Source organism: Heterodontus francisci, chromosome 6, assembly GCF_036365525.1.
Source record: "Heterodontus francisci isolate sHetFra1 chromosome 6, sHetFra1.hap1, whole genome shotgun sequence".
NCBI classification, from domain to species: Eukaryota; Metazoa; Chordata; class Chondrichthyes; order Heterodontiformes; family Heterodontidae; genus Heterodontus; species Heterodontus francisci.
This window is the reverse complement of record NC_090376.1, coordinates 39,036,569-39,057,419: the sequence shown is the minus strand read 5'-3', so window position 1 is coordinate 39,057,419 and position 20,851 is coordinate 39,036,569. Positions and strand designations below refer to the sequence as shown.

At 41.8% G+C, this 20,851-nt stretch overlaps 1 protein-coding gene across 3 annotated transcripts in view; it reads left to right on the top strand.

Moving 5' to 3' along the window:
* The window catches only part of pds5b (PDS5 cohesin associated factor B), a 261,787-nt gene that overhangs the window by 89,420 nt on the left and 151,516 nt on the right, over positions 1-20,851 (top strand). For all 3 annotated transcript variants that reach the window (XM_068033499.1, XM_068033498.1, XM_068033500.1), the window contains exons 6-7: positions 2,852-2,978; positions 17,417-17,497. In XM_068033499.1, coding sequence (XP_067889600.1) covers positions 2,852-2,978; positions 17,417-17,497 — 208 coding nt within the window. The remainder of the gene's footprint in view (positions 1-2,851; positions 2,979-17,416; positions 17,498-20,851) is intronic.

Genomic DNA, 20,851 nt, shown 5'->3' with positions numbered 1-20,851 from the left:
ATTTTTTTCAGTTTAAAAAAAAATCCCTACCAGCCAATCAGGTCACAGCTTTCCTTTGACGTCAATTTCAGGTTTTTATTTTACCAGAGGTAAATTTTTTTTTTTATACTTGTCTGGAACTCCGCCCTCCAAGTCTTCTCCCAGTCAGCTGTGCTCTTTGGAAGCTTTCGGCTCCCCTCACTGAGGACAGGTAGAAAATAAAGGAGCTCCTCACTCCCTCCTTACTGAAGTTCCTCAGTTACCAAACTTCCAGTATAGCACTCTAATGCAACCCAAGTCAGCACTCTGGTGCAAACAAAGTCAGCACTGTAAGATGGCTCACTTTTATACTGACTGACTCTAGCCCCCTGAAAACTGGTTTAAGCCACTTCTCTAATTAACAGGGTGCAGCTGCAAGCAGAGCCTGAGTGAACCTTGTTTAAAGCTGCTCCAAAACTCACCACCTCCAACCCTAACAGCAACTGTTCAGTTAATCTGCGAAATAAAAGACATTAGATTTAAGATAAAATTAACCCTTAATTATCCTCAGTTACCAAACTTCCACTCTCGCACTCTAATGCAACCCAAGTCAGCACTCCAGTGCAAATCACTACTCCAGTAGTGGTATAATCTACCTGTTGTGACTGTAATGTTGGAAACAAGATTATTTTTCCTTTTTGTATTCTTTTAATTTTAAGTTTATGAACCTACAGTTTTCTAAATGAGCTCAAATTTGAGATTACTGAACCATAATGTAAACTTTCCAACAGAATTTGTAAGAAGTCAATTATTTTCTTAATGCTGACCAAGTTTTATTGATTAATCAGTGGAAGCACTCTGACCTCAGTCAGAAGGTTGTGGATTCAAACCCATTAGAAACTTGAACACACTATCTTGGCTGATGGTTTAGTGGAGTACTGAGGTGTTGTCATGGGTGTCATTGGATCAGATGTTAAGCTGAGGCATTGTCTGCCCTCTTCAAGTCCAAGTTTAAGATCCCATGGCACTATCCAAAGAGCAGGGGAGTTTGTGATGTCATGACCAATATTTATCCCTCTACCAACATCACTTTTTTTTTTAAAAAAAGAAGAAACATTATCTCGTCATCTTATTGCCATTTGTGAGACCTTGCTGTGTGCAAATGAACTGTCATGTTACGACTTAGAAGGAGGTCATTTTGGCCCATTGAGTCCATGCTGGCTATTTGTAGACCAATCCAGTCAGCTCCATTGCCTGACTCTAGCCCCAGAGCCCTGCCAGCTGCTTTTCCTCGAGTCCATCTAATTTCCTTTTGAAATCATTGATCCTTTGTCTGAGGATGGTGGAAGCGAAGGATGTTCTAGGTCATCACATCTGTGTTTGTTTTTTTTTCTGAAAAAAAGTTGTTGTTCACATTCTCATTTCTTGTCTAAAACCTTAAATTTGTGTTAATTTAGATTTCGATATACAGCACTGAAACAGGCCCTTCGGCCCACTGAGTCTGTGCCGACCATCAACCACCCATTTATACTAATCCTACACTAATCCCATATTCCTACCACATCCTCACCTGTCCCTATATTCCCCTACCACCTAACTATACTAGGGGCAATTTATAATGGCCAATTTACCTATCAACCTGCAAGTCTTTTGGCTGTGGGAGGAAACTGGAGCACCCGGAGGAAACCCACGCAGACACAGGGAGAACTTGCAAACTCCACACAGGCAGTACCCAGAATTGAACCCGGGTCACTGGAGCTGTGAGATTATATGCAGATGCAGGGCATTAATTGAAGTTTCACTTGAACAGATATAAAGAGACATTGACTGAAAATGGGGTGGAGTTGGGAAGTGTATACTTGTAATGTTTAACTCTAAATGTTAGACTCCGTAAAGATGGCTCCAGTTCCATCCGTCACCCACTGACTTACTTATAACATTGTCTGCTCGTCCTTGTACCATCATTTAATGGGAATAGCTTTTTTTCGTCTCTTATCTAAACCTGGCATAATTTTGTACACCTCTATCCGATCTCTCCTCAACCTCTCTTTTTTGCTGCAAGCTGAACAACCCCAGCTTCTTCAACCTAACCTTGTAACTAAAATCTCTCATTGCTGGAACAATTCTGGTAAATCATCTCTGCATCCTCTCGGACACTCTCGTCCTTCCTAAAGTGTGGTGGCCAGAACTGGATGCAGTACTCCAGTTGTTGCCTATCCAGAGCTTTATACAGGTTCAACATAGCTGCCCTGCCTTTGTACTCAATACTTCTATTTATGAAGTCCAAGATCACATATACTTGGGTAATGATTCGTAATATGTCCTGCCACCTTCACAGATCTATGCACATGAACCCCCCCAGTTTCCTCTGTCCCTGTATCCTCTAGCACTGTGCCATTTAGTCTGTATTGCCTCTCCCTATCCCTTCTGCCAAAATGCAACAGCTCATACTTCTCTACATTAAATTCCGTCTGCCCATTCTGCTAGCCTGTCTGTGTCCTATTGCAGTTGATTCGAATCGTCCTCACTGTCTGTCACAACTCCAGGTTTGGTATCATTGACAAATTTGGAAGTTACTTTCTGTATTCCAATATCCAAGTCATTTGTTGTTTTGAGAGATTGTGTGATGTATATCGCACAATCAAAAAAAAAACCACTTGTCCTAGCACTGGCCCTTGGAGAACACCATTGTCTACCATCCTGCAGTCTGGAAAAACAACCATTTACAACTTTCTGCTCCCCTCCATTAAAACAGTGACTATGCTTCAAAAGTACATGATAAAATACTTTGGGACACTGAGGTCACAAGATTTACTGCAGAAGCATGCGTGTGTTTATATATGTTTATCATCTTTTCAAATCTAAGCATTTTGTCTTTTTAAATACATTGTAGCAATGGCCACAACCAAAAGGTTCACATGCACATGGTGGATCTGATGAGTTCCATTGTTTGTGAAGGGGACACGGTTTCTCAGGAGCTTTTGGATACTGTTCTTGTCAACCTTGTGCCAGCCCATAAGGTGAGTAATCAACATGATCGCTATGGTTTCTGTGTACATTTTTTTTTTGAAGAATTGGCAGCATGAGAAATCTTGTAATAGATTTTCTACGAGTGAAAGTATTGGGAATAAGAATTATATTCCTTGTGTTCAGGGAGAACGAAATAACAGTATGGATTGTTCTGGTTTGTAATACTTTTCTTTGTCTCTCTACATGTCACTTGTAGAAGGGAAAATAAATTCTCGTCCATCTTTTATTACTCTATGCTACAGAAAATTTATAATCGTCAATTTAACTTCACAACGAATGTTCATGCAAACGTTCTGTCGTTATCTTCCAGTTCATTGTCTTTGGGACCACAATTGTTTTACATTTATGATTGTGAAGTGTGTTCTCAGTAAACTTAAAAAAAAAAATCTATTAATGACGTGATGGGCCGGAATTTGATGAAAACTAAACCATAGTGCTCATGTATCTATGGCACATGTCATTATGATGCTGCTGAAGTGGCAGGAGTAATTTATGCTGTTTATGTGCACCATGCCATAACTTGCTGGGAACCTAGGAACTGTTCTGCCATTACCTTGTCCAAAATGGTGTGAATTTTATCATCATGGCTCCATCCTCCATTGAAATCAATGACGATTGCCATTTTCTTGCATTTAATTCAATTTTAACGCCACGAACACTTAGGATGAAAATAATTTGTTTAAGTGGCTTGGCAGCAGTATGCTTTTGAAAGGTTACATTCTGATTGCTTTGGCCTACTCCTGTTCCTTTCAGTCTCTCAAGCCTGTTTGGCCATTGAGTTAGATCATGGCTGATCTGTATCTTAATTCCATTTACCTACTTTGGTTCCTTGCTTGAGGGGCGGGGGCTGGGGTTCCAGATTTGCACTACCCTTTTGTGTGAAGTACTTTTTGGCATCACTCCAGACTGCCCTAGCTCTAATTTTATGGTTATGCCCTCTCGTTCTTGACTCTCTCACCAGAGAAAATAGTTTCTCTCTATCAAAAGCTTTAATCATCTTTAAACACCTCTGTTAGATCACCCCTTAATCTTCTATACTCAAGGGAGTACAAGACTAATGTGTACAACTTGCCTTTATAATCTAACCACATTGGCCCCATATCATTTTGGTAAAGCTGCCCTGTGGTACTTCGACTGAATACAGAAAATGTAAGTTAAGGTTCCAAGAAGCTAAGTTATGCTAACTAACCTGAGAGGATTCATTGAAGAAGTAACTTGATTCTCATCCTTGTCTTCAAATCCCTGTAACGTTTATCTCTCCATATTTCTGTAACCTCCTTCAGCACTACAAGCGTTTCACATCAACTTGCTGCTCCAATTCTGGCATCTTGCACATCCCTAATTTTTAATTGTTTTCACTGCCTTGGCCCTAAGCTCTGGAGTTCCCTCCCTAAACCCCACTCCCCCCTTGAACTAAGCTTCTTTATATCTGTCCTGATATTGCTTTCTTTGGCTTGATGTCAAATTCTGATTGGTCACACTTTTGTGAAGCACCTTGGAAAGTTTCACTATGTCAAAGGTGCCATATAAATGCAAGTTGTTGTAATGCAGTAAATGTCAGATAATTGGATTTTCAAAAGGCCTTTGCCAAGTTACTGCACAGTAGACTCATGACAAAAGTTCCATCAGGTGGAATCTGGGGACTGCTAGTCAAATGGATAGCAAAATAGCTTTTTAAAAAAAAAAGTAGCAAGCAGAGAGTAGTTATTCAGATTGGAAGAAGGTAGAAAGCGCTGTTGTGCAATGACAAGTGCTTTAATCACTGTTGATGATTTACATTTAAGAAGTTTGATTTTAGGAACAAGTAACCCTATTAATTTGCAGTTTAGACCAAACTTTGGTAGGGTTGGGGAGGTGATGTGGTGTTGCATTCTTCCTCAGTTAGCAACATAATACAAGAAGATGTTGTAGAACTTGCAGAGTCTGCAAGTTCAACTGGCAAATTAACTTCAACATAGATAAAAGGTGATGTTTCTATCTTTCCTACCAAAAGAACATTACTAACAGGAAAAAAAAGTAAATGGAGTAGAAATGCAGAATGATTTTATAATATAGTCAATTTACAAGGCTACAGACCAAGACCTGGAATGGGAATTGGCTGATTAGTCTTTCTCTGCCAGCAGAGACACTGGGCTGAATGGCCTGTTCTGTACTGTGTATTTTCTGTTTCTATAAGGATACATGTGAACACATTTATTCAAACAGTGTCACAGGTCAGTAAAGCAATTAAGAATGCTAGGCAAACAACTGGAATTTATTATTTCTGAAGTATAAATTGTACAGTGAACTCTAGTCAGGGTGCACTTAAACTGTGCAGTTCTGGTCTCTAAGCTACAAAAGTGCTATGAAAGTACTGAAGTAAGTGCAAAGAAGATTTGCAAAGATGGTACCTGAAATGAGAGATTATAGCTGTTAAAGATCAAACTAGTTTTCTTCAGATGAGCTGTAGAGTGACGCAGCATAGAAGGAGGCTATTCAGCACATGCTGCCTGTGCTGGCTCTTGGTAGAACTGTCCAATTAATTTCACTTCCCTGCTGTTTCCCCGTAGCCATATAATTTATTTTCCCCTCAAGTATTTATCCAATTCTGATTGAACGCTGCTGTTGAAATTTTGTTCCACCACTCTTACAGGCACTCCATTTCAGACCACAACAACCTGCTGTTTTTTTTTAAACGTTTCCTCATATCACCTTTAAATCTTTGTTCTCTGGTTACTGACCCTTCTTCGAGTGGTAACAGTTTCTCCTTAATGACTCTACTAAAATAGTGCATGGTTTTGGAACACTTCTATCAATTCTCCTTTTTTTTTCTTCAAGCAGAACAACACCAGCTTCTCCTGTCTTTCCTTGCAACTGAAGCCCCTCATCCCTGGTACCATTGCAGTAAATCTCTTCTGCACTGTCTAACGTCTTGGCACCTTCCCAAAAGTTGATGTCCAGAATTGCATAAGAGTTGGGAGCAGGAGTAGGCCCTTCGGCCCCTTAAGCCTGTTCTGCCATTCAGTAAGATCATGGCAGATTTGATGATGAACTTAACTCTACTTTCTTGCTTGCAACTTCCCCCCCCCCCCCCCCCCCCATAACACTTGACTCCCTTGTCGATCAAAAATCTGTCTCTCTCAGCCTTGAATAGATTCAAAGACCCAGTCTCCACTGCTTTCTGGGGTAGAGAATTCCAAAGATTAATAACCCTCAGAAGAAATTTTGAAACTGTGTCCAGTTTAGTTTAGAGATACAGCACTGAAACAGGCCCTTCGGCCCACCGTGTCTGTGCTGACCATCAACCACCCATTTATACTAATCCTACACTAATTCCATGTTCCTACCACATCCCCACCTGTCCCTATATTTCCCTACCACCTACCTATACTAGGGGCAATTGCTAATGGCCAATTTACCTATCAACCTGCAAGTCTTTGGCATGTGGGAGGAAACCGGAGCACCCGGAGGAAACCCCCGCAGACACGGGGAGAACTTGCAAACTCCACACAGGCAGTACCCAGAATTGAACCCGGGTCGCTGGAGCTGTGAGGCTGCGGTGCTAACCACTGTGCCACCTCTCCCATGAGAGGAAACATCCTCTCAGCATCTAACCTAACAAGCCCCCTCAGAATCTTTATATGTTTCAATAAGATCACCTCTCCATTCTTCACTCCAATGAGTATAGGCCTAATCTGCTCAACCTTTCTGCATAAGACAGCCCCTTCAAGTGGATGGACGTCTGGCCTCGGGCCAATTCAAGTCTGGGGATCTGTAAAATATGGGACGGATCCCCAGGCTGGGCGGAAGCGGGTTCGGCACCGACATTTACATCGGAGTCCGGCTCCCGTCCGCCCAGTGTATAATTCCGGCCAATGTCTGCTTCTACATGTACGCTGATGACACCCAGCTCTACCTCACCATGCCCTCCCTTGACTCCTCCACTATCTGATTTGTCTTGCCGCTTGTCCGATGTCCAGTACTGGATGAGCAGAGATTGTATCTATCTTAATATTGGGAAGGCCGAAACCATTGTCTTTGGATCCCACCATCCTGACTTGGAATTATATCGGTGCTCCTTCACCGTTGCTGGGTCAAAGTCCTGAATGGCCTACCTAACAGCACAACATGGACTTCTGCAGTACTCATCCCAGAAATTAATTTTAAAAAAAAACCCTGCTCCACCCCCTAGCTACGATTCTACCCTTCTCCCTGACCACTGGTCTGAAGCTGAAACAAATCATTCACGACCGTTGCTGCATTTGACCTCAAACCTCCGTCTGCATATCCATTCCATTATCAAGACTCTCTCTTTCCACCTCCTTGACATTGCCTATCTTCGTCCCTCCCTCAGCTCATTTTTTGCTGAAACTCTCATCCATTCCTTTGTTACCGTCAGTATTGACTATTCCAGTGCTCTCATGGCCAGCCTCCCATTTCCACCTTCTGTAAATTTGAGATCATCCAAAACTCTGCCTGTGTTCCTAAATCCTGCCAGGTCTCATTCACCCATCACCCCTGCGCTTGTTGACTTAAATTGGCTCCCAGTCTAGCAATGCCTCTCGTTAAAAATTCTCATCCTTTATTTTCATATTCCTCCGTTGCCTTGCCCCTCCTCTCTCTGACTGCCTCCAGCTTTACGGTCCTCAGATCTGTGTTCGTCCAATTCTACCGTCTTGCGCATTTCGGGATTTTAATTAATCTACCAATGGCGGCCATGTATTCAACTGCTTTGGAGCTAAATTCTGGAATTCTCTGCCCCACAGACGTTCCATAAAACCAAACCTTTTCATCAAGTTTGTCCTATGTTAATTGTTCTATATTAATGTAAGTTGTTATGCAACTGAGTCGAGTGCCTTCTGAAATTCCACCCAACAACATCCATGGACAGTCCCTCATCTATCATAAAAGCAAAATACTGCGGATGCTGGAAATCTGAAACCAAAACAAGAAATGCTGGAATCACTCAGCAGGTCTGGCAGCATCTGTGGAAAGTGAAGCAGAGTTAACGTTTCGGGTCAGTGACCCTTCTTCGGAAGGGGACCCTTCCGAAGAAGGGTCACTGACCCGAAACGTTAACTCTGCTTCACTTTCCACAGATGCTGCCAGACCTGCTGAGTGATTCCAGCATTTCTTGTTTTTGTCCCTCATCTATCATGTTGGTTACTTCTTCAAAAGTTCAACAAGTCTCATTAGATATGGCTTACCCATCACAAATCCACGCTGGCAATCTCTGATCAGCTTATATTTGTCTGCATGCTCATTCAGTGGTCTAATAACAGATTCTAGTAACTTCACCATAATTGACTCTGGACTAGTGGCCTAAAAATTGCGATTTCATCTTTCCTACCCGTAAATAATAGTAACATTGGCACTTCTCCAACCCAAGGGCATAATTCCTGAATCCGAAGTGTTTTGGAAGATCCTGATGTGCTTAAATGTTTGTTTTTAAGGACTGTGATTGTAGCAATACATTTGCAGTATCTAAATAATGAGAAACCTGATATTTTATTTCTTTGAAGGCGATTGATGTAGTCCTGGGATTGTTGTAGGTGGGAATTGTAAATACATGTCACGTCATTCAGTCTGCTGGAATTGCATTCGCACCGTACGTTTTCGGATATGTTTGTTCCGTAGCAATAATCTGATCGCTGACTCTCAAATTTGAGTAATTTTGAATGCAACCAATTGCCATTTAATTTTTCATTTTTTAAATTAAACTGCACTTTTTGATTTCTGTTGTTTTTTTTGGCATCTGTAAATGGGCCTTAATTGAATGTCAGGGCAGAAAACAGGAAGGGGCGATGGAAATGGAGTGGGAACATGATGGAAACTGTCTTAATAATAAAAAGTAACAGTTGAATATTCAATTAACGTAATCAAGGAATCCGAAACTTCTACAATGAATAAGTCCCCAAATCAAGATTCTCAGCAAAGCTATTGAAAGCGAGCAAGTTTTCACCAGCTCAAATTCTACGGAAAACAAACGTTCAAGAAATTTAAAATTCGAATTGTGTAGGAAGCTTGTGAGCATGGAAATGCAGCAGAGAGCCCATCTAAAAGAATCAATGTTTCAGTGGGCAGCAATGTTCAGTATCTGAGGGAAATGCAGAGTTTTTTTACACTCCAGCAACCATTTGCATTATCTGTCGGGGGTGGTCGGCTGTAAGAAAACGTACTTTTGGAAAGCTTGAAATAGTTAACGAAAACAAAGTTACTATTTAAGCATTTAGTTCAAATTAATCTGGACTGTGCAGCAGCGCCATTAACAACCTCTTCCCAACTATACAAATAGATAATCACAAAGACAAGCTTTTACGCATAGCTATACTAATCCAGTGATTTCTTTTTTTCTCTTCTGAAGTATTGGCGTTCTTTTATTTTCAATCTTTTTAACAATAAATTGTGGTTCAATTACGTTTTTATTTTCTTGAATACATTTTCATTTGTTGTATTAAAATTTGATTATGAATTATTTGTGGAGTCACGGAATCTTCAGCTGATGGCTGTACTGCTCCTGACCTGCCATCATGCTCACTGCTACAATTGGCCTTGGTGCTCATCGGCTGTGGCGGGGGAAGGAAAAGAGAGGTAGTATGTTCAGGTGATATTAGGAACATAGAAGCAGTTGTAAGCTATTCCGCCCATCGAGCCTGCTCTGCCATTCAGTCCAGTTGTGGCTGATCATCCACTTCAATGCTTTTTTTCCCACACTGTCCCCATATCCCTTTTATGTCATCGGTATTTAGTAATGTCAATCTCTGCTTTAAACATACTCACTGAGCATCCACAGCCCTTTGGGGCAGAGAATTTCAAAGATTCACAACCCTCTGAGTAAAGAAATTTCTCCTCATCTCAGTCCTAAGTGGCTTCCCCGTTTTATTTTCAAATTGTGTCCCCTGGTTCTAGACTCCCCAACCAGGAGAAACCTCTTACCTGCATCTACCCTGTCTATCCCTTTTAAGTATTGTGTAGGTTTTAATGAGATCCCTTCTCATTCTTCGAAACTCTAGAGAATACAGGCCCAGTTTCCCCAATCTCTCTTCATAGGACAGTAAGAGTTAAGAAGAAACTGAACACCTGTATGTAATTAAAAAAAAGTTGAAATTGGGATTTGGTATCTTTGAGGCCAAAAGAAGGCCATTCAAGCAGCCAGTGTAGATATTGGCCCAGATGTTGGGTAGTGATGGCAAAACTGTCTGCTTTTGCTGTCATTAGTCCTCTGAAACTGACAGCAACTTCTAGAGTTCGCATGTGCGCAGCTAAATGTGAAAAGCCAGAAATTGCTGTCTGTGATTCGATGCTTTCCCATAGGGTGCATCAGTTGATTAGAAGTTGCTGAACTGACGACAACCATAGAAAAATTACAGCACAGAAGGAGGTCATTCAGCCCGTCATGCCGTGCCAGCTGAACAAACTAGCCTCTATCTAAAAGCAAAATACTGCGGATGCTGGAAATCTGATACAAAAACAAGAAATGCTGGAATCACTCAGCAGGTCTGGCAGCATCTGTGGAAAGAGAAGCAGAGTTAACGTTTCGGGTCAGTGACCCTTCTTCGGAACTGACAAATATTAGAAAAGTCACAGATTATAAACAAGTGAGGTGGGGGTGGGGCAAGAGATAACAAAGGAGAAGGTGCAGATTGGACCAGGCCACATAGCTGACCAAAAGGTCGCGGAGCAAAGGCAAACAATATGTTAATGGTGTGTTGAAAGACAAAGCATTAGTACAGATTAGGTGTGAATACACTGAATATTGAACAGCAGCAAGTGCAAACCTGAAGAAAAACAACCTGAAAAAAACAGTGGGTAAGCAAACTGAACAAACTAAGATGAAATGAAATAAATGCAAAAAAAATTGTAAAAAATGTAACAAGGAATGTAAAAAAAAAAAAGGAAGAAAAAATGACTAAAAATGAAAGTAAAGTGGGGGGCTGTCATGCTCTGAAATTATTTTACTCAATGTTCAGTCCGGCAGGCTGTAGTGTGCCTAATCGGTAGATGAGATGCTGTTCCTCGAGCTTGCGTTGATGTTCACTGGAACAATGCAGCAATCCCAGGACAGAGATGTGAGCATGAGAGCAGGGGGGAGTGTTGAAATGGCAAGCAACCGGAAGCTCAGGGTCCTGCTTGCGGATTGAGCGGAGATGTTCCGCAAAGCGATCACCCAGTCTGCGCTTGGTCTCCCCAATGTAGAGGAGACCACACTGTGAGCAGCGAATACAGTATACTACATTGAAAGAAGTACAAGTAAATCGCTGCTTCACCTGAAAGGAGTGTTTGGGGCCTGGGATAGTGAGGAGAGAGGAGGTAAATGGGCAGGTATTACACCTCCTGCGATTGCAAGGGATGGTGCCCTGGGACGGGGATGAGGTGGTGGGGGTAATGGAGGAGTGGACCAGGGTGTCGCGGAGGGAACGATCCCTTCGGAATGCTGACGGGAAGGGAGGGGAAGATGCGACTGGTAGTGGCATCACGCTGGAGGTGGCGAAAATGGCGGAGGATGATCCTTTGGATATGGAGGCTGGTGGGATGAAAAGTGAGGACAAGGGGAACCCTGTCACGGTTCTGGGAGGGAGGGGAAGGGGTGAGGGTAGAGGTGCGGGGAATGGGTCGGACACGGTTGAGGGCCCTGTCAACCACAGTGGGGGGAAATCCTCGGTTGAGGAAAAAGGAGGTCATATCAGAAGCACCGTCATGGAAGGTAGCATCATCAGAGCAGATGCGTCGGAGACGGAGAAACTGGGAGAATGGAATGGAGTCCTTACAGGAGGTAGGGTGTGAAGAAGTGTAGTCGAGGTAGCTGTGGGAGTCAGTGGGCTTATAATGGATATTGGTAGACAGCCTGTCCCCAGAGATGGAGACAGAGAAGTCGAGGAAGGGAAGGGAAGTGTCAGAGATGGACCATGTAAAGGTGAGAGAAGGGTGGAAATTGGAAGCAAAGTTGATAAAGTTTTCTAGTTCGGGGCGGGAGCAGGAAACGGCACCGATACAGTCATCAATGTACCGGAAAAAGAGTTGGGGGAGGGGGCCTGAGTAGGACTGGAACAAAGAATGCTCGACATATCCCACAAAAAGACAGGCATAACTAGGACCCATGCGGGTACCCATAGCGACACCTTTTACTTGAAGGAAGTGCATGGAGTTGAAGGAGAAGTTGTTCAATGTGAGAACAAGTTCAGCCAGGCGGAGGAGGGTGTTGGTGGATGGGGACTGGTTGGGCCTCTGTTCCAGGAAGAAGCGGAGAGCCCTCAAACCATCCTGGTGGGGGATGGAGGTGCAGAGCGATTGGCCGTCCATAGTGAAGAGGAGGCGGTTGGGACCAGGAAACTGGAAATTGTCAAAATGACGTAGAGCGTCAGAAGAGTCACGGATGTAGGTGGGAAGAGACTGGACCAGCGGAGAAAAGATAGAGTCTAGATAGGAAGAAATAAGTTCAGTGGGGCAGGAGCAGGCTGACACAATGGGTCTGCCGTGACAGTCCCGTTTGTGGATTTTGGGAAGGAGGTAGAAGCGGGCTGTCCGGGGTTGTGGGACTATGAGGTTGGAAGCCGTAGAGGGAAGATCTCCAGAGGAGATGAGGTCAGTGACAGTCCTTTGGACGGTGGCTTGATGTTCGGTGGTGGGGTCATGGTCCAGAGGGAGGTAGGAAGAGGTGTCTGTGAGTTGGCGTTGAGCTTCTGCAAGGTAGAGGTCTGTACGCCATACAACAACAGCACCGCCCTTGTCTGCAGGTTTGATGACCATGTCGGGGTTAGACCTGAGAGAACGGAGTGCTTCAAGTTCAGAGGGGGACAGGTTAGAGTGAGTGAGGGGGGCAGAGAAATTGAGACGACCAATGTCTCGCCGACAGTTTTCAATTAAGAGATCAAGAGCGGGTAAGAGGCCAGGGGGAGGGGTCCAGGTAGAGGGAGAATGCTGGAGGCAGGTGAATGGGTCTGCTGGTCGGGGGGAGGACTCCTGGTCGAAGAAGTGAGCCCGGAGGCGGAGGCGACGGAAGAAGAGCTCAACGTCATGCCGAGCGCAAAATTCATTGAGGTGGGGGCGTAAGGGGATAAAACTGAGACCTTTGCTGAGTACAGAACGCTCCGCATCAGAGAGGGGGAGGTCAGAGGGTATAGTGAATACACGGCAAGGGGTCAGATCAGAAGGGGTGGGGTCAGAGGGAAGTGAAGCGGAAGGAGGATCTGGAGGGGCATTAGTCCCCATCAGCTGCTGGAGCTTGCGTTCCTTAACACCTGAAAGGACGAAAAAAAGTGTTTTGTTAATGCGTCGGATGAGACGTAAGATGAGATGAAACTGCGGAGTAGAACAGCTTTGAGATAAGGTGAGACGGTGCTGCTGGAGAGAGAGGTCCAGTGTGTGCATGTGGCGGCGCATAGCACTGAGTGTGGATCTCAGGATGCGGCGAGAGTAGCAGTCCGACGAACGTTGTATTTCTCAGAGATACCTGTGATCCTGGGTCCAATCCAGGTCCAATCTGCACCTTCTCCTTTGTTATCTCTTGCCCCACCCCCACCTCACTTGTTTATAATCTGTGACTTTTCTAATATTTGTCAGTTCCGAAGAAGGGTCACTGACCCGAAACGTTAACTCTGCTTCTCTTTCCACAGATGCTGCCAGACCTGCTGAGTGATTCCAGCATTTCTTGTATTTGTTGTAGCCTCTATCTCATCCCACCTTCCAGCACCTGGCCCGTAGCCTTGCAGCTTACAGCACTTCAGGTGCATGTCCAGGTGCCTTTTTAGAAGAATTGAGGGTTTCTGCCTCCTCCACCATTCCTGGCAGTGAATTCCAGACACTCACTGCCCTCGGGGTGAAAAAGTTTTCCTCATGTCCCCTCTAATCCTTCTACTAATTGCATTAAATCTGTGCGCCCTGGTATTGGACCTCTCCACTAGGGGAATCTGGTCCTTTCTATCTGCTCTATCTAGACCCCTCATAATTTTGTACACATCAATTAAATCACCCCTCAGCCTCCTCTGTTCTAAGGAAACCAACCCTTGCCTATCCAATCTTTCCTCTTAGCTGCAACTTTTGAGTCCTGGCAATATTCTTGTAAATCTCCTCTCTACTCTCTCCAGAGCAATTATGACCTTCCTGTAACATGGTGACCAGAACTGTATACAATGCTCCAGGTGTGGCCTAACCAGCGTTTTATACAATTACAACATTACATCCCTGCTTTTGTATTCTATACCTCAACCAAAAAAGGAAAGCATTCCATATGTCATCTTCACTCTATACCTATCTGTCCTGTCACTTTCAGGGACCTGTGGCCATGCACTCCTCCTTCTACCCCTTTCAATATCTTCCTGTTTATTGTGTATTCCCTCGCTTTATTTGCCCTCCCCAAACGCATTACCTCCCACTTCCCTGGATTGAATTGCATTTGCCACTTTTCCACTCACTCAACCAAACCATTGATATCATTCTGGAGTTTGCAGCTATCCTCTTCACTATCAACTATACGGCCAATTTTTGTGGCATCAGCTAATTTCCCAATCAGGACATCCATTGGCTACTACCCTTTTGTTTCCTGTCCCTGAGCCAATTCTGGAATTAACCTGCCACATTCCCCTGTATCCGATGGGCTTTCATTTTACTGAACAGTCTGCCATGTGGGACCTTGTCAGATGCCTTACTAAAATCCATGTACACTACATCCATTGCACTACCCTCATCAATCCTCTTTGTTACTTCCTCAAAAAACTCAATTAAGTTAGTAAGACATGACCTTCCCCTAACAAATCCATGCTGACTATCCCTAATTAATCCATGCCTTTCTAAATGGCAGTTAATCCTGTCCCTCTGAATTGATTTCTAGCAATTTACTGACCACTGAGGTCAGACTGACCAGCCTATAATTATTTGGCCTATCCCTCTCACCCTTTTTAAACAATGGTACAACCTTCACAGACCTCCAGTTGTCTGGCACCTCTCCTGTATCTAGTGAGGATTCGAAGATGATCCTCAGCACATCCGCTATTTCCTCCCTGGCTTCCTTTAACAACCTGGGATGCAATCCATCCAGCCCTGGCGATTTATCCACTTTCAAGGATGCCAGACCCTCTAGTACTTCCTCTCTCATCATGCTTATTGTAGCTAATATTTCACACTCCTCCTTAACTACAATGTCTGCATTAGTCCTCTTCTTTGTGAAGACAGAGACAAAAAAGCCCTGCCCACATCTTCTGTATCCACGTGTAAGTTCCCTTGTCCATCTCTGATAGGCCCTACCCTTTCCTTAGTTATCTTCTTGCTCTTAATATACTGATAAAACATCTTTGCGTTTTCCTTGATTTTACCTGCCACTAATTTTTCATGACCTCTCTTTGCTTTTCTAATTTCCTTTTTTACTTCACCCCTGCACTTTCTATACTCCTCTAGGCTTTCTAAAGCATTAAGATTTTTGTGATCGTCATAGGCTTTCTTTTTCTGCTTTTAATTTTCCCCTGTAAGCTTCTAGATAACCAGGGGGCTCTCGATTTGGCCGTTCCACCCTTTATCTTTGTGGGGACATGCCTACACTGTGCCTGTAGTATCTCGCTTTTGAATGCCTCCCACTGGTTTGCCACTGATTTTACTTCAAGTAGCTGTATTCAGTCCACTTTCGCTAGATCACCTCTCAGTTTTGTAAAATTTGCATTCCCCAATTTAGAACCTTTACTCCTGTTTTATCTTTTTATGTGATTATGCTAAAACTAACTGCGTTATGGTCACTATCTCCAAAATGGTCACCCACTGTTACTTCATCCACTTGCCCAGCTTCATTACTGAAGACTAAATCTAGAATTGCATCCCCTCTCGTTGGGCTTGTTACATGCTGGCTAAAAAAGTTGTCTTGAACACAGTTCAAGAGTTTTGTCCCCTTTGTGCCCTTGACACAGTTTGTATCCAAGTTGATAATGGGGTAGTTGAAATCCCCAACTATTATTGTCCTATAGTTTTTGCACTCAATGTTTTGGCAAATTTCTATCTCCCTTTCACTATTTGGGGGTCTATAGTACATTCCTCCTAGTGTGGCTGCCCCTTTTTTTATTTGAGCTCCACCCATATGGTCTTGTTTGATTCATTTAGCACATCGTCCCTCAAAGCTGCCATTGATTCCTTAACTAACCCCTCTTTTTTTTTTAATCTCCCTCTCTATCCTTCCTGAAAACTCTATATCCAGGGATTTTGAGCTGTCATTCTTGCCCCTCGTGAGGCCATGTTTCCATCAATATCACATTGCCATGTGTCTATCTGCTCACCAGCTTTATTTACTATACTTCTTGCATTTAAATAAATATCCTTTAACACTCCCAAATTCCTGTGATGCACACTTTTTAACCTTTTGTTTCTTCTGTCTTTCAGACTCTTGCTTATTTTCTGCCTCCTGTTCCCCACCCTGAAATTGTCCTATCTAAGACTGCACTCCAGTTCCCAACTTGTTCTTCTAAGCATTAATCTTGCTGTTTAAAAAAAGTAAATAAACTTGATAAAGTTGGACTTTGTTGAATAACGTGTAACTGGGTTTTTAACAGGTTTCATGTTCATCGTTACTGCTACACAATCTCACCGGCCCTGAAAAACTAATTTTATAATTGTACAATGTCAAATTTTTCATTTTGATAAAATCAAGTTTAATTTTTTTTTAATGTTTGATATTTCAGCTTCTACGTTAATCCCATGTGTTTGTCCCAATTATTTATTTTGCTCAGTGTAAAATGTCATGAGAAGTGAAGGATAACTGATGCATTTTACTTCCCAGTTTACTGTTTGTGAAAATTCTTCATTGTGATTGGCTGCTTACCCTGCTTGATGACCTCACTGTTGAGCACCTGAACATTCCCTTGATTTGGCACCAGATTCAAACTGACATCATCACAGGGGAAATCCAAGTCAGAGATTGCTAGATCTTTTGATTCACAACTGGCTGAAATATGGACCATTAATTCAAGAACCAACTAGATCCATCACTATAGAAGGAGGTCACACAAAGAATAAGGGATAAGAATCAGCAATGAAAATAGCAAGCAGGGTGCTTACTTAATAACTGCAGAATTTTAAAGGCTCCTTGTGTTGTACAATGGTTTAAGTTGATGTAATTTTTCTTTCTTGATTGTTTGAATACCTCCAATTTTGAAAAAAAAGGCATGTCCAAAAGCAGCATTGGCATTATTAAAGGGGTCTATTATACTTCATCAGTTGCGCTTAGAATTTTTCAAGAATGTGAGTAAATTTGTATGATTTTTAGTTTTGAACTTGCCCTTTGTCTAAACTGTAGGTAAGTACTAGATACATATTTTGACGAGTGCTGTGAAAATTTCTCCAAATTAATAATGAATTTCATTGAGGATCAATTCGGATTGAGTTAAAAAGTTAGAATACGTTTTGTAAAATCTTATCAAATTGTGACCATGATTTATTTCATGTCGATGTCTTAACTATTTTTGTTTTCCTGCAGAATCTAAACAAGCAAGCATATGACTTGGCAAAAGCTCTTTTAAAAAGGACGGCTCAAGCAGTTGAACCTTACATTACAAATGTAAGCATATAAACATTGATTTTCCAGAACTCTGCTCAGTTATTATGTATTTGGTTCTGGTTTGAATTGAAAAGTAATAGTTCTCGCTGCCCCTGTACCTGAGTTTCATTTTTTCAAAAATATAATCCTGCAAATAGTGCCTTGTTCCAAGTAACCACTGCACAGCACATGTACCGGAGTTCAGTCCCTCGGCCCATGATGATCTGTTGGGAAGACTGTTTGCCATCATTTACGATCACTGCTGGGTTATCAGTTAAATGTATAGTCTGGTTTGTACCCAGTTACCTAAGTGAAGATTTTGCTGAAATCGAACAAATATTTATCCAGCTGTTTGTGAAGACACTATCAAGACCATTTGCACAGTTCATTGCATAAGTTCATAAACTTAACCATAAATCTTTCAGTTGCAAGTTTAGAAAAGCTATAATGCAGCAGTGCTATTAGAGGGAAAGCAAGAGCAACCTCATTTGGAATGTGTTGATAAATTGCACAAATGAGATATTGGATGAGGAGTCTGGAGATGTTGTAGGAATGCTAGCAAGGGATCATTGATGAAAAGAACCAGACTATCCTGAAATATGCTGTGTACCTTAAATATTAAATTAATGGAAGTATTTTCCACTGCTTGAGTAATCAGTTTTAAAATAATGTAAGTTATGTAGATTTATTTTAATACTAAATAGACACACAATGCATCAGGATATGCATTTTATTTCAGTAACACATTTGGTGATAGAACTTTTACAGTGCCTAATTGTCGTGTCTTGAAACTTGGGCAATCGGGTTTCAACCTGTGCCAGGTCTAGACCTATATATCCAAAGACCTTTTTCAAAAAAAAAAAAAGGGTCCTAGCTGGATAATGCAACAAGTTGGTGCAGTTCTGGTTTATCTACGTAGCATGCTTCATGCATATCTATAATTTAGAAACTGTCTGCCAGCTTGCTCCATGTATACCAGCTTAAAAGTCTGCATACTAGTGTCTAGGTTCATGAAGGATGTTTAGAAAATGCAACCATTGAGTAGTTTGTGGTTGGATGGCTCATAGACTCATTTATTTCAACACAAGTGCTTGTGATGTTTAACTGCTGCCCAGCTTGCACTCACATTTGTGTGCAGAATCAGAGAACTCAACACTTGATGGTTGATGAATCTCCATTTGTTTCACTTGGATATTCTAGCTGCAGTTTTGTGTAAAAGTATGCCTGAGTTTTACTTAGTTAACAGAATCATGTTGCAGTGATTGTATGCTTTTAAATGTATTCCAATCCCTTTCCCCTCTTAAAAGAATTATGGGTACTGGCAGGAAGGTGAAGTTAAGGCCATAACTGTATTGAATGGTGGAGCAGGCTTGAGGGGCTGAATGGCCTACTTCTCCTATTTCTTCTGAACATACAGTTCAGTTATAAAATGGTGCATTTATTTTTGTCACCCTTTTTGAGAGATCAATTTTGAAATTTTAGGTTTTAGAAATAGGAGCATAGAGAGGCAAAAGGAAGAAGGTAAAGTCAAACCTATATCAAATGTTGGTAGGCTGCAGTTAAACTACCCGATGCCCTAGTTTAGGCAGTTTGTGAAGACCATGGAGAGGTCCAGGGATAAGAGACTTTAAATATGTAAAGAGGCCAGAGAAATTGGATTCTTTGCATTATAACAAGAGTTATTTGATGAAGGTATTTAAAATTGAGAAATTTTGATATGCTAAATAGGGGAAATGATCTTTAATGGTACCCAGAGGGCATAACTTTAAAAGCATTTAAAAAAAAAGTCTTGCAAGTTTTTTTTTTCTTTGGGAGTCGTTCGGACATCAAATTTCCTACCAGTGGTAAGGGTGGAAGCAGGATGCAAAATGGCTTTCAGAAGGGAAATGGCAAATATTTCAAGAGAAATTTGAGGGTTTTGGGAAATTGAGAATAGGATTAACTAGTTCTTTTGGGGGCTACCACATGTGCAATCGAATGGGTAGCCTCTTTCTGTGCTTCTGAGTTCTGTAATTCTTTTAGTTGCAAGGAGATTGCTAGAGATCACCCAATTTACATCTGGCTGGAACAGAGCTGGTCTGCTGATCTGGGTAGTGCATGATCTTCAGGAACAGTGCCATGAAGATTTATTGGACTTATATACCAGGATTGAAACATTATAGTTATAAAGTAAGGCTTAAAAACAGGGGTTTGTCTGACTGACCCCCAAGAAAGGTAAGACCATCCATTAGATGTTTTCAAGACTATATGAATTGTTTCAATGAGGTGGATGGTGAAAGATTGTGTTCGCTGGTGGACAAATTGGTATCTGATGGGCATAGAAGTACAAATAGGTATCCAAGGGGCTTAGAAGTACGAATAGAGACGTTAACAGTTGCTCTCTGGTATAAGGGTTTTAGAACATGGATGTTTTACCATAAGTGGTTATTGGAATATTTGCTATTTCCCTTCTGAAAGCTATTTTGCATCCTACTTCCACCATTACCTCTAGTAGGGAATTCGATGACCAAACGACTCCCAGCAGAGAAAAAAAAACTTGCAAGGTTTTTTAAAATGCTTTTAAAGTTATGCCCTCTGGTTACCATTAAAGATTATTTCCCCTATTTAGCGTATCAAAATTTCTGAATTTTAACGTTTAAATGGAGCTAGTTAAGTTATTAACGAGGGAGGATGTAAAGGCAAAGGTAAGGACATTATCTTCTAGGAAATCATTGTTCAAAAGTCGGGCATATAACACCAAAGGACCACCTCCTGTACTGCTAATTCACTAATTGCCCTTGCCTATTACTGCAGCTCCCCATCATTTTGCAGCACTGGAAAAGAATGTCAATTCATGGTAAACGAGGGGAAGGGGAAAGTATTAGAACTTTTAAAAAAAAAAACATGTTGACTCTTCCTGAGGACACAGTAGTAAAGTCCTTTTGGGTTGTTTAAAGAAAAGTGTGGAATTGGGAAAGGAATGTAACGACTTAATTGGAGAGAACTTGAGTAAATTCTGCTGAGGACTTGAGCATCAGTGATACTTGTACAGTACAAATAAAGATATGTTCTGTACAAGCAAAATGATTTACAGGCCTAACTGTTCATTCAGGCTCTAATGAAGGACACATTTAGTTATTCCTAATGAGATGCAAAAGAGGGTTCATTAAAGTTTGATTAAAATATAGTATGTAGTGCAGCCTGCTGGTGAAGTGTTAAGAGTACTCAGTGTGTGACTTGAGTCCAGCTTGTATGAAGCCATTTTTCGACTATCATAATTGAATGAATAATTTATTTCCAGCCCAAATTTCTATTTCTTTGAATGTTGAAAATTATTATTGATGTAAAGTCCATGGCTGCTTTACTAAAAGGTCAACCTTAATGTGAAACTTCCTT